Below are 14,230 nucleotides of genomic sequence, written 5' to 3' on the forward strand. Positions count from 1 at the left end.
GAAAGTCAATGAGGAGGAAGAGAAAATGAAAGGATGAGCCCAGAATGGTAATATCAGAGTCTTATGAACAGGATATGTCTTAGCTGGACAATAGTGTATTATACATTGTTCCAGTTTTCCTTGGCACTGCTCTATGGCCATTCATTCGGGTCAATGAAGTCAGACCTGAGTTGGGTTTCCTTCCTTCCTTCCTGTTGGATAAACATCACATGGCCTCTGATATGAGAATGGCTGACACTAGAAATTGTTACCGATTATTAACTAAAATATTTGAGTTAATTTCAATCTTTATTAACACATGGATCATACGTTCACAGGTGAAGATGTCACAAGTTAAACAGGTCGGACTTTTGGCTGCTGGCTGTCAGCCTTGGAACAAAGATGTTTGTGTTGCCAGTGGAGACAGATTTGCATATTGTGCTACACTGGCTATTTATGTTTATCAGGTAAGCCAAATGCAGTGGTTAAGTAGGCTAGAGAATGTACCTGTTTCTCCATATCATCAGTCTGTACAGATTTATTTACTCTGCTAAGTAGGGAATGGCTAGGTTTATCTTGGGAAAACTAAGGATTGGTCCTTAATTTTCCAGCTGGAATTCCCACATTCCTGGATTATCGACCTGTGCAGAAAGGAAATAAAGAAACATAGCAATGTGGCATTGTGGAGTCTTGAAAGAAAATTGTCCCTGTAATTTCTCCTATTTACTGACTGGAATAACCATGTTTTGCATAAAGGTTAACTCCATTTAAAGGTGATGTGCCCACTGCGGAGGTAGTCTGTTTTCCTAGTTTGTAAATTGTCTCCATGATAGCAGACTCCTATCCATCATCTCATGGGAGTGACATAATCTAGATTTGCAGGAATTTTCTTTTTTACTTTAACCTTTTGGACTGATCCACTGTAGTCTGGTGACATGTAATGATTCAATCCCTGAGAACAGAATAAAGAGGCAAGTATAACTTTGTGGTTATGATGTATCTCTGTAACCTTAATTAGGATGATATCATGGTGCTGAGGTGGCTAAGTTAATTAGAAGGAGGTATAAGCCTCAAGAAAGTTAGATAGCTGTCTACTCCTTGATAATCTAAGAACATAGGAATTTCTAAAAGACCAAGCTACAGCTTATTTGCCCTCTGCCATTCTGTTGGTCGCATGATACAACAATAAAGGAGTTATTGGCTAATCATAGCAATCAATCTCTATCAATTAGTCTAAAACAAATTGAGAAATGACATGGGAAAACCCCCAATGGTGGAGACCATAGGTCCAACGTTACCTTTATCCTCCCAAACATGCTACACAGTGGGCTGGATTTTGTCCCCAGCCCCACGTCGGGTTTTGTGGCGGTGGTGGGGAGTGGGGCGGGGTGGGTGGCTGGAGAACTGGAACGGCAGCAGCCGCCACGGAACCCGCCACTGAGATATCCGGGCCCGATCTTCCCGGCGGCAGGGAAGCTCCATGGCAGTCCCTCCACCGCTCTGCGACGGAACCCTGCTTTCCATATGACAATTAGATCTTTGCATTAATTTAAATGTAACCCGCAGCAATCTTATCTCAGTTCCTGATCTTCAGCGTGACAGGCGGCACTCACGCGCCTTCACTTTCCCGTCCAGGGAAAGCTAGTGCCACCGAGGTAGGGAAAGGGTCAACTCTGCAGTATTTGTATAGGGAAGGGGAGGAAGGGGTCAACTCTGCAGTATTTGTATAGGGAATGGGAGGAAGGGGTAAACTCTGCAGTATTTGTATAGGGAATGGGAGGAAGGGGTCAACTCTGCAGTATTTGTATAGGGAATGGGAGGAAGGGGTCAACTCTGCAGTATTTGTATAGGGAAGGGGAGGAAGGGGTCAACTCTGCAGTATTTGTCTACGGAATGGGAGGAAGGGGTCAACTCTGCAGTATTTGTATAGGGAATGGGAGGAAGGGGTCAACTCTGCAGTATTTGTATAGGGAATGGGAGGAAGGGGTCAACTCTGCAGTATTTGTATAGGGAAGGGGAGGAAGGGGTCAACTGCATTATGTTGAACTGTCTGCAGGGCTGGCAGCCTTTTAAAAATGGTGCCAGCACCTGCTCCCTCACCAGGTGATGCCGTCAACGGCATTGCCAATGCTGCCCTGCCACATAATTGGGGGGGTGGCTGCCATGAATACGCTAAGTGGCTGCCCGTCCCAGAATCGCAGCAGCGAGGTACCACGGTTCCTGCGCGGGGCGGCCGCCCAGTGGTGGGACTGCAAAATCCATCCCAGTGCCTGCAAGGAATAGAAATGAGGTCTTCTGATTTACATGTTTAATTCTTGGTGGTTTAGTTGGGGAACTAAATAGCTTCTTGGTGGTGGTGCTGTACCTAGAGGGATAGGTAACTATTGCTGGGCAATGACTGTCTCATCCTTGATAACTGAGTTAGTGAGTGTTATGCAACCTTGGGTGGAAGATATAGTTCTTTAATCTCCAGTAACCTCATTGGAGAGGCATCTGGCTTGTTGGAAGTGAGGCCGTGCTTCTTAAATTGCAACTTTTTTCATGCTGGGTCCAGAATTTCATTTTACGGAAATATTTACCCTGCAAAAATGGGCAAGGAAATGGAACTGGAATCATGAAATTCTAAATGAGCTCTCAGTTATTTACTATTCCCGTTAAAAGTTGCATTCTAATTTTGCTTTGCTGTGTGATTCAGCTTGATCACAGGTACAATGAATTCAAGCTTTATGCAATCATGTCTGAACACAAGAAGACCATCACAGCTATCTCTTGGTGTCCTCATAATCCTGACATCTTTGCCAGCGCCAGTGCCGACAACCTCATTATCATCTGGAATGTGGCAGAACAAAAAGTGATCGCGAGACTAGACAACACAAAAGGTACAGCACCCTTTAGACACTAATTATACTTGCTGGTGAATGATGAGCACAATTTATATTTTATTGTAACAGGGTAGAGAATATACTGTTTTGAGAAAATACCGTGAGGCTTTTGAGGTTGACATTTTAACGAGCCACTGTAATCTGCCTTTTTCAACAGTGCTGTGATGGTAACCAAGTTTTTGCAAAGACCTACTTTAAACATCCAACCAACTTGTTTTTTTCTCTCTCCAGGGATTCCTGCTTCCCTCAGTTGGTGTTGGAATTCAGGTGAGGCAGTGGCATTTGTCTCTCATCGAGGCCCACTGTACATCTGGACTATCTCTGGACCAGATTGTGGGGTAGCAGTACACAAGGAGGCGCACAGCTTTCTGTCAGACATCTGCCTTTTCAGATGGCATCCCAGAAAGAAAGGAAAGGTGGTATTTGGACACACAGATGGCAGCCTGTCCATCTTTCAGCCTGGTATGTCTCTGGGATTACTCACAGCCAACAATATGTAACTGGTTTAGTATAGTTACAAGATACCTTGGTCATTAAATAATTAATCTATTATTAAATGGTGTGGGTTGGATTTTCCTCTTATGAAAGTCCATCTAAACTACATCCATGGACATTGCTCTGCCTGCTACCTTAGTTACTTCAGAACTGTGAATTGATGATACCTGGGACCTGCTGCCACCATCACCATGGTGATGTGGTTACCGGTGCTAACACTAATGGCACGTAGAAAATTTGCATGAAGAAGAACAAAAGGAAAGGAGGGAGTGGTAATGGGGCAAGTAAAGAAACAAAAGATGTGTCTGGATGAGGTGTAAATGGCAGGATAGCAGCCGTCTGAACACAAAGTAAAGGGATTAAGAAAGATCTTACCTTTCATTGCTCAAAACCTATTTCATTTCTAACTTTTGCCAGTTCTGATGAAAGGCCACAGCAGAAATGAAACGTGAACTCGGTTTCTCTCTGCACAGATGCTGCCTGACCTGCTGAGTATTTCCAGCACTTTCTGTTTTTGTTAGCTAATAGCAGTCCTGGCAGGCATGGAGTGGCTGGAGTGGAGTGGGAATTTCAGTTAGGGCAGTGAGACCAACACCACCCACTTTCACCCTATTATTTTTCAGTGTCATCCTGCCCAATGTCAATTGGGATTGAATAAGAAAAAATTTACCCCCCCACTTACCCCTTTGTATTTATACAGTTATGAATAAATGAGTGAGTGCATTCATATTTGCATGCATGAGAGAATTGCTGATAAATACATGTGTAATGATGAGGAGCAGTGTTGCATAAAACTTTCTATAACATTGAGATTATATGCAAAATATATTTACAAGAAGCCAATTGGTTTTAGACGAATGATGCTCCTTCTAGGTTAGAAATAATTGCCTATAATTTTTCTCTGATATGGGCACCAGGTGCCAAGAGTCAGAAGCACGTGCTGAGACCAGAATCCCTGGAGGGAACAGATGAAGAGGATCCAATCACAGCCCTGGAATGGGATCCGCTCTCCACTGACTACCTACTGGTGGCCAATCTACACAATGGAATTCGGTTGGTTGATTCGGAGTCACTGTCCTGTATTACAACCTTCAGTTTCCCCAGTGCTGCCGCTTCAGTGCAATGTTTAGCCTGGGTCCCCAGTGCTCCAGGGATGTTCATAACTGGAGGTAGGAATAAAATTGTCAACAACAGAAAAAAACTTCCTAAAACTTTTTTTCCTGATTTATTGCAATTATATATTATGCCTTACTTAATGGGTACAGTAGCATAGTGGTTATGTTACAGGACTAGAAATCCAGAGGCCTGGAACTAGTGATCCAGAGGCATGAGTTTAAATCCCACCAAGACATCTGGGGAATTTAAATTCAGTTAATTAAATAAATTTGGAATAAAAAGTCAGTATCAGTAATGATAACCATGTAACTACCAGGTTGTTGTAAAAGCCCATCTGGTTCATTAATGCCCTTTAGGGAAGGAAACCTGCTGTCCTTACTGGTCTGGCATATGACTCCAGACCCACAGCAATGTGGCTGCCTCTTAACTGCCCTGTGAAATGTTCTAGCAAGCCACTCAGTTGTCTTCAAGAAGACAACTGACCTCCACCGTCTCGCGGGCAATTAGGGATGGACAATAAATGCGATGCTCACATCCCATGAATAAACCAAAAAAAGCCTGCAATTAAGCCGATAATGGTGGGCCCTGAATTGCATCAGCCGTGGATATGCAACAAACGAAATACACGGGCCCTGAATTTCACAGGGATCTCCTAGCATGACGTTGCAGAACTCCTGGGTTTACTTTGGGGTAGTGTTCCCTCTAAGCTGTGTGCATGTGTGGCTGTGCAGCAACTGGGAAATTACCGCACAGGCTGCTCACAAACCGCCCTCTTTAAGATACCGCATTTATGCAAAAGAAGTAAAAGGTACCGCGCACTGAAATGAACAGATCATGCACAATAATATCAGAAGAGACGTTGCTCAGGGGAAAGGGGGTGTGGTTTCCACTGATCACCTGCTAGAGATCTCCGATGGAAACTCCAGGCAAGATTTTCATTCAAGATCACCTGTAAAATTAAAAAAAAATTACACCTAGATTGCATTCCTCACAGTGAGGAACTCAGAGCATTTCTCAAGGAAGAGAAGTGGAAACCAAGCACGGAATCAGAAGTTTTAAAGGGGAGACCGAGGAGGGGGTGGTTTGAAGAGTTGTCAGAGACTTCTAAAGGCAGATGGACAAACAACAGCAACAGCAACATGTACTTTATAGTGTATTTAATTTAATATGTTCCAAGGCACTTAGCAGGGGCATTATCAAACAAATTTGACACTGAGCCAATTTGACACTGAGCCACATAAGGAGATATTAGGACAGGTGTCTGGTCAAAGAGGTAGGTTGTAGGGAGCATTTTAAAGGAGGAGATAGAGGTAGAGGGGTGAAGATGTTAGGGAGGGAATTCCAGAGCTTAGGGCTGAGGCAGCTGAATGCATCACCACCAATGGTGGTGCGACTAATATGGAGATACGCAAGAGGCAAGAATTGTAGAAACACAGAGATCTCTAAGGGTTGTGGGCTGGATGCGATTACAGAAATAGGGAGGGGCAAGGCTATGGAGGGATTTGAAAACAAGGCTGCAAATTTGATGACTGAGGTGTTACCGGATGGGGAGTCACTGTGGGTCAGCGAGCGCAGGGCTTATTGGTGTACAGGACTTGGTGCGAGTTAAGATACGGGCAGCAGGGTTTTGGATGAGCTCAAGTTTACATAGGGTGGAAGATGAGAGGCTGACCAAGAGACCATTGGAATAGTCAAGTCTAGAAGTAATAGAGTCATGGATAAGAATTTCAACATCAGGTGAGCTGAGGGAGGGGAGAGTCAGGTAGTGTTACAGCATTGAAAATAAGTGGTCTTGGTGATAGAGAGGATGTGTGGTCGGAAACGCATCTTGACAATGTGGTTTTGGAAGAGTGTTCCAGAGGACAGAGCATAGTGGCTCTTCTGGTCTTATGCTCACATGGAATATGCTGTGTTTGAGTAAGTGCTATCAACTTGTATTACTGGTTCCATCTGTTTAATTATGTAGATATTTATATTACTTTTTCATAAGTAAACAATAGTTTAGCTTTGTCCAGTGGGCTACGAGTTCATGTGAGCGAAAAACGTATGAGTTATCAGATGTCAGCCATGACTCGCATGTCTCTGAGTCAGAAGGTTGTGGACTCCTGTCCCAATCCAGAGACGTGCGTACATGATCTAGGCTGGCACTTCAGTATAGTACTGAGGGGGGGCTGCATTGTTGGAGGTGCCGTCTTTCAGCTGAGACATTAAACTCAGACCTGTGTACCCTCTTGGATGGATTTGAACAATTCTATGGCACGATTTGAAGAAGAGCATGGTAGTTCTTCCCTGTGCCCTGGACAATATTTATCATTCACATTTGCTGTTTGTCAGACCTAGCTGTGCGCAAATTGGCTGCTGCATTTCCTACATTACAACAATGACTATATTTCAACTCGTCAAGGCTGCTTCGGTAGCAGCTTCCAAACCTGCAACCTCTACTACCTAGAAGAACAAGGGCAACAGGTGCATGGAACACCACCAGTTGCAAGTTCTCCTCCAAATCACACCCCATCCTGACTTAGAAGTACATCACCGTTCCTTCAATGTCACCAGGTCAAAATCCTGGAATTCCTTCCATAACAGCACTGTGGGTGTACCTGCACCACATGGACTGCAGCAGTTCACGAAGGTAGCTCACCACCACCTTCTCAATGTCGATTAGGGATGGACAATAAATGCTAGCCTTGCCAGCAACACTCACATCCCAGGAACAAATGAAAAAAAAGGCACTTCATTAGCTGTAAAGCACTTTGGGACATCCTGAGGTTGAGAAAGGCGCTATATAAATGCAGTCTCTCACTATTTTGTTACAGATACCAGTGGGATTATATCAGTTCTATCTGAATTCACCTTGTTCCTTTCATGCTGAGAGGTTTATTTGAAACTAAAGCTGGTAGTACCTAATATTATCTTGTTCAGTGGCGCGTTGTCTGAAATTGTGTGATTAACATGGACTTATCATGGTGCAAGCCAATCATCTTTCTCATATTCCAGTATTCTTTTTATGATCATTAGATTCTCAAGTTGGTGTCTTGCGTGTTTGGAATGTCTCAAGAACAACACCAATTGATAACTTCAAGTTAAAGAAGACAGGGTTTCATGCTTTACATGTGCTGAATTCTTCACCAAAGAAAAAATGTAGGTAGCAATTTGAAAGAAAATATACTATTAATAATACTGCGTCAAATTGATATCTTGTTATAATATTTACCTGTTATATAAGTGCAATTTTATAGCACTAATTTGCATTCCTTTGCAATGAATTGCAGTCTTAAATGCATTCTCTTTTTTAAATTACATTTTTTTTTCTTTTGCTCATTAAGCTGAGGGTCTCTGTTTGGATACCAAGTGTCAACATTAACCATAGTGCAACGTAACCAACTGCAAAGTTCTTGCAATGCTGCCTTAGCTTCACCCTGAACAAGCTGAGGGCCTGTTCTCTAGAAAATAGAAAGTTAAAAGGTGACCCATTAAAGGTCTTTATAATTATGAAAGGGTTTGAGACATAGAGATGTTTCCACTTGTGGGAAGACAAAACTAAAATATGAGATGGTCATCCAATATATCCAGGAGAACCTGCTTTACCCAAAGAATGGTTAGAATGTGGAATATGCTACCATAGGGAGTAGTTGAGGCAAATAGCATAGATACATTTAAGGGGAAGCTAGATAAATACTTGAGGTAGAAAGGAATAGAAGGACATGTCCCATCTATCCTGATTAAAATCGGAGTTAGCACTATTGTGACACCTGTTCTCCTTTCTCAAATGTACTCTTGGAGTTTCAGGAATGTTGTTGAAAATAGAGACATGTTGTTGAAGTTTTTCAACTTGCACTCATCAGGTCCGGGCTGGTTGAGTATGGTCAGTACACCACTTTTGGACCTGAAAAGTGCTAAGTCTACCTCAACTTACCCCTGGAAGGGTAAGGTAACTCAAAAATTTGAGCAACAGGTGAAGCTAGCCATTTCACACTGCTACTATGCAGTAGCAACACAAGTGATATTTTCCACTAACAGGATGCTCCCGCCAAGCCAAAAAGACATTCTGCTTACCGCACAAATGAGTAATGTGGTATATGTGGTCTCCATATCTGAGGAAGGATATTCTTGCCATGGAGGGAGTGCAAAGAAGATTTACTAGGCTGATTCCTGCGGTGGCAGGATTGATGTATGAGGAGAGATTGGGTCGACTAGGCCTATATTCACTCGAGTTTAGAAGAATGAGAGGGGATCTCATAGAAACCTATAAAATTTAGTTTAGAGATACAGCACTGAAACAGGCCCTTCGGCCCACCAAGTCTGTGCCGACCATCAACCACCCATTTATACTAATCCTACATTAATCCCATATTCCTACCACATCCCCACCTGTCCCTATATTTCCCTACCATCTACCTATACTAGGGGCAATTGCTAATGGCCAATTTACCTATCAACCTGCAAGTCTTTGGCATGTGGGAGGAAACCGGAGCACCCGGAGGAAACCCACGCAGACACAGGGAGAACTTGCAAACTCCACACAGGCAGTACCCAGAATTGAACCCGGGTCGCTGGAGCTGTGAGGCTGCGGTGCTAGCCACTGCGCCACTGTGCCACCCTAACAGGACTAGACAGGCTGGATGCAGGGAGGATGTTCCTGATGACTGGGGAGTCCAGAACCAGGGATCACAGTCTCAGGATACGGGGTATGCCATTTAGAACCGAGATGAGGAGAAATTTCTCCACTCAGAGGGTGGTGAACCTGTGGAATTCTCTACCGCAGATGGCAGTGGAGGCCAAGTCATTAAATAATTCAAGAAGGAGATATATAGATTTCTTAATGCCAAAGGGGTCAAGGGATTTGGGGAGAAAGCGGGAACAGGGTACTGAATTAGACGATCAGTCATAATCTTTTTTGAATGGTGGAGCAGGCTCGAAGGACCGAATGGCCTATTCCTGCTCCTATTTTCTATGTTTCTATGAATTCCAGTGCTGGCGCGATGCCAGGTACGTAGGCCGTACATCCGAATGACTGGAGGATTGTTTGAAACAGCAAGCCCCTTCAGCTGTTCGCAATAGGCAGAGTACTGACTGTACTCAACCAGCCTGTACTTGCAAAACTCAGAACACAGTGTCTAACGTTAGATGTGAGTCCACAATTGGACAACACCTACTGAACAATAAAGAGTGTGCGAAGGATTACACTGACCAATGTAAGATTATTAGTTGGGCTCGCAATGTAGCTCACTTACGCTTGCTAGAAGCTACATATATTCATATGCAGGGACCTGTCCTCTGCTGGCAAAAGGAGCATGTCCAGGTGTTGACCTTTTTTGAATTAAACAGAAGTGTGGGGGACAATGGTTCCCTGGTGCATTCGCCATGGCAACACCTCAACCAATCAGAGTCGACTTGCCAACCAATCAGCACCCTTTCCTCATGCACTATAAATTGCTGCTCCCTTTAAAATTTGGCATTCTTGCGTCTGTCCTGATGAGGACAAGATGAAAAGCTTCAACAGCATGTCACTTTTGTCCAGCAATTCTCAAGTTCTGTACTACCAAGTGACTAGTTTTAAAGTGTTTAATTTTGACAGGAACAAAAAAGAACTAATAATTAAACAGGGGACTCTTTGTAATAAATAAACTGGTGAAAAATTGCATACAGTTTCATTGATGTGATAGAACAGTTTGCAAACAATAAGAAACTTAATTAAAAGGTACCTGTTTGCAAGATTCCCTAAGATTTCGATAGAGAAAAAATTAGTCTTCTGCTTGAGGGCCTTGCATTGAAACTTTGATAGGGAACACAATATAATCAATTCAGGCCTAAAAGTGTTAGGTCCCAATTAGTGTTTTCCAACAAGCACTGGGTGCTGAGCAGTCAGCAGCAGCATCTCATCAGAACCCCAGTAGTTATGTCACAAAGGTAGAGACTGTTCAACGAGCCTCAGAGCCAATAATATCCCCTGTTGTGTTAGAAAGAATCCTACTGATCAATAATTGCGTGACAATGGAACAAATAAACACCATCTAGTTGCAGAAGCTCTTTTAAAAAAATAAAGGCAGATTATTTGTCAATATTTTGTTTCCTCTTTTTAGATGCATTGCAATATAATAAAACCAAAATTTCTCTCTGGGAATAATGTCTAATAATCGCATAAAAATGCTTTCAAGAGCAAAACTCCCCAAAACTATTTAATAACGTCCATCAGTGTCAGTGATGGGGATTGTTGAGTAACTTGGCAGGTTGTTGAAGTGCTATAGGTTGATTACAGCTATTTTAAAAGGGAAAAAGAGGATAGAAGTGAACTTCCATGATGTCCTTTTCAGGCTATTCAACACATTCACCGTCAAAGAACCACCATACATCATCGACGAGTGAAGCCATTCCCCCTCCGACCCTCTCTCAAAATCAAGCGTTTTCACTTCCGCCCGGGCATGCTGTCTGTTGCTTCATGGATGGCGGAGTTGGGCTGTATGACATGGGAGCGAAGAAGTGGAACTTCCTGAGAGATTTGGTAGGCTCTAGGCAAATGCGCTTTCCATTTTGCATTTCCAGTTGCATTTTAAATTGCACCCGTAGTGACTATTTCACTGGTATCCTTTGTGCTGTAATGGCTAAAGACAAATAACTATGGACATACCTCAATTAGAAAAAGCCAACAGATCCCAAAACAGGTCTTGTTTTTCTTTTACATTCCAGGGTCACGTGGAAACAATCTTTGACTGTAAATTTAAACCAGATGACCCCAATCTCCTAGCCACAGCATCCTTTGACGGGACAATAAAAGTGTGGGATATAAACACCTTGACAGCAGTCTACACGTCACCTGGTAATGAGGGAGTAATCTACTCTTTGTCCTGGGCCCCAGGTAAGCTATCACTGGTCAGATTTTCAGGAACCCCTTGTCAGTACTGTTAAATACCAAGTACGCATCATGCCGGCACAGGGGTTCTCCTTCTATTGAGAAGCCCAAGTGAATTGTTAAAGTTGTCAGACCGCAGATTTTTAAAAATTCTTTCATGGGATGTGAGCATTGTTGGCAAGGCCAGCATTTGTTACCCATCCTTAACTGCCCTTGAGAAGGTGGTGGTGAGCTGCCTTCTAACTGACTGGCTTGCTTGGCCATTACAGGGGGCAATTAAGAATCAACCACGTTGCTGTGGGTCTGGACTCACATGTAGGCCAGACAGGGTAAGGACGGCAGATTTCCTTCCTTGAAGGACATGAACCAGCTGAATTTTTATGGCAATCCAGTAGTCTCACAGCTCCAGCGACCCAGGTTCAGTTCTGGGTACTGCCTGTGCAGAGTTTGCAAGTTCTCCCTGTGATCGCGTGGGTTTCCTCCTGGTGCTGCGGTTACCTCCCACATGCCAAAGACTTGCGGGTTGATAGGTAAATTGGCTATTGTAAAAAAAAAATTGCCCCCAGTGTAGGTAGGTGGTAGGAGAATTGAGGGAAGGTGGGGATGAGAGAGGAAAATGGGATTAATGTAGGATTAGTATAAATGGGTGGTTAATGATCAGCGTGGGCTCGTTGGGCCGAAGGGCCTGTTGCAGTGCTGTATTTCTCTATGACTCTATGACTAGTTTCACGGTCACCTTTACTGAAGCTAGTTTTTTCATTCCTGATTTATTAATAAATTGATTTTAAATTCCACCAGCTGCCATGATGGGATTTGAACTCATTAGTCCAGGCCTCTGGATGACTAGTCCAATAGCATATCCACTCTGCCACCAACTCACGCCCCCCCCCTCTTCCCCCCCGCCCCGCAAAGATTGCAAATAATCCATGAAAAGACAAGCCAAATCAAGAAATAGTGATTAGATGATGCCAAGGCTTGGGTTTTAAGAAGTTATTGATCAAAGGAAAGACAGGGGGAGATGAGAGGCTGTTATAAGAAGTGTCAGGGATAGAGGGAGAAGAAGTGAGTAAAACCAGGGTCTGACAACCACTTCAGAGAATAATAGCAAATGTGAGGCTTTCAGTTATGTGGAGAGAGTAGAGTTGCTGGGATGGTGCTCCTTAGAGCAGGGAAGATTTGATGGAGGTGTTCAAAATCAGGAAGGGTTTTGGTAGAGTAAGTAATGTAAAATTGTTTCCAGTAAGAGAAGGGTCAGTAACCAGAGGATGCAGATTATGGTAATTGGCAAAAGAACCAGAGGCAACATGAGGGAAAAAAAGTAGTGAGTTGTTATGATCTGGAATGCACTGCCTGTAAGGGGGATGGAAATAGATTCAATAGTAACTGTCAAAATAGAATTGGGTAAATACTTGACTAAGCAAAAAAAATCAGACCTATGGGAAAGAACATGGGAGTGGGACTACTTGGATAGCTATTTCAAAGAGATAGCACAAACATGATGGGCCAAATGGCAGTCACCTGTGCTATATTGTTCTTTGATTCTATAAAAACCTGACCTAGAGACTATCTCATTCATGGCTGATAATAAGTGAATTTAAATCAATAATTAAAAGTTAATTTTCAGCTTCTTCTAGTATACACTTCATTAGGCAGGCAGTGTCATTTTATTTTACACAATTTTGCGAGTGTACTCCAAAATAAGCCTGTTTTTTTAAGAACATTACAGCGCAGTACAGGCCCTTCGGCCCTCGATGTTGCGCCGACCTGTGAAACCATCTGACCTACACTATTCCATTTTCATCCATATGTCTATCCAATGACCACTTAAATGCCCTTAAAGTTGGCGAGTCTACTACTGTTGCAGGCAGGGCGTTCCACGCCCCTACTACTCTCTGAGTAAAGAAACTACCTCTAACATCTGTCCTATATCTATCACCCCTCAACTTAAAGCTATGTCCCCTCGTGTTTGCCATCACCATCCGAGGAAAAAGACTCTCACTATCCACCCTATCTAACCCTCTGATTATCTTAAATGTCTCTATTAAGTCACCTCTCCTCCTCCTTCTCTCCAACGAAAACAACCTCAAGTCCCTCAGCCTTTCCTCGTAAGACCTTCCCTCCATACCAGGCAACATCCTAGTAAATCTCCTCTGCGCCCTTTCCAAAGCTTCCACATCCTTCCTATAATGCGGTAACCAGCACTGCACGCAATACTCCAGGTGCGGCCTCACCAGAGTTTTGTACAGCTGCAGTACGGCCTCACAGCCAAGTTAGATGCTATCCTAAGGTTATGTTACCACATTTTCACTTCCCAGGTGCTGTTCCTTTAAATTGACTGTCATTTTAAATGCATTACTAAATTTCTCTGTAAGGCCTTTATCTATATCCGTAGTGACGAGAACAAGAGTAGTTTACTCATTTATAAACTTTTAAATGCAAGCACTCAACATTTCACAACTGCACATATTGTGGGAATTCAGGGTAACAGAGTCAATTAACCCTTTAAGCCCTTATTCTCAACTTCTGAAATGCTTTGCGGTGGTAACCCAATCATTACCTCGCTATTATTTGAACGGCCCAATTACAAAACAATGTCACTTACTTATCTGCCTTCCCAAGCCAGGTCATACCTGCAAGATCTTTGACTTCCCACAATCGGTCTCCTGTCAGCTCATAAACATTTCAATGCTAGTCCCTGGCCAAAACAAGGAAAACAATGGTGGCCTTGGTACTCAGCTGTTTTGTCTTAGCTCTACCCACATCTGGGCCTCTGAATTTCTGCTAAGGTGTTTATCTTTTACTTCTCAGGCAGCAGGCAGCCTGTTTGTGCACTTTGCTAGATTTCTGCTGAAGTTTACCTTTATACGATTAGGCCAATGAAGGCCCAATCCACAATTCCCCATCAAGT

General features: G+C 43.2%; 1 protein-coding gene across 4 annotated transcripts in view; it reads left to right on the plus strand.

Annotated features, from left to right (window-relative positions):
• The window catches only part of wdr17 (WD repeat domain 17), a 162,394-nt gene that overhangs the window by 53,427 nt on the left and 94,737 nt on the right, over nt 1–14,230 (plus strand). For all 4 annotated transcript variants that reach the window (XM_068029317.1, XM_068029318.1, XM_068029320.1 and 1 more), the window contains exons 2-8: nt 318–446; nt 2,675–2,858; nt 3,093–3,323; nt 4,274–4,525; nt 7,491–7,613; nt 10,787–10,974; nt 11,160–11,328. In XM_068029317.1, the coding sequence (XP_067885418.1) occupies nt 324–446; nt 2,675–2,858; nt 3,093–3,323; nt 4,274–4,525; nt 7,491–7,613; nt 10,787–10,974; nt 11,160–11,328 (1,270 nt within the window). In that variant the 5' untranslated portion in view covers nt 318–323. The remainder of the gene's footprint in view (nt 1–317; nt 447–2,674; nt 2,859–3,092; nt 3,324–4,273; nt 4,526–7,490; nt 7,614–10,786; nt 10,975–11,159; nt 11,329–14,230) is intronic.

Source organism: Heterodontus francisci, chromosome 4 (assembly GCF_036365525.1).
Source record: "Heterodontus francisci isolate sHetFra1 chromosome 4, sHetFra1.hap1, whole genome shotgun sequence".
Classification (NCBI taxonomy): Eukaryota; Metazoa; Chordata; class Chondrichthyes; order Heterodontiformes; family Heterodontidae; genus Heterodontus; species Heterodontus francisci.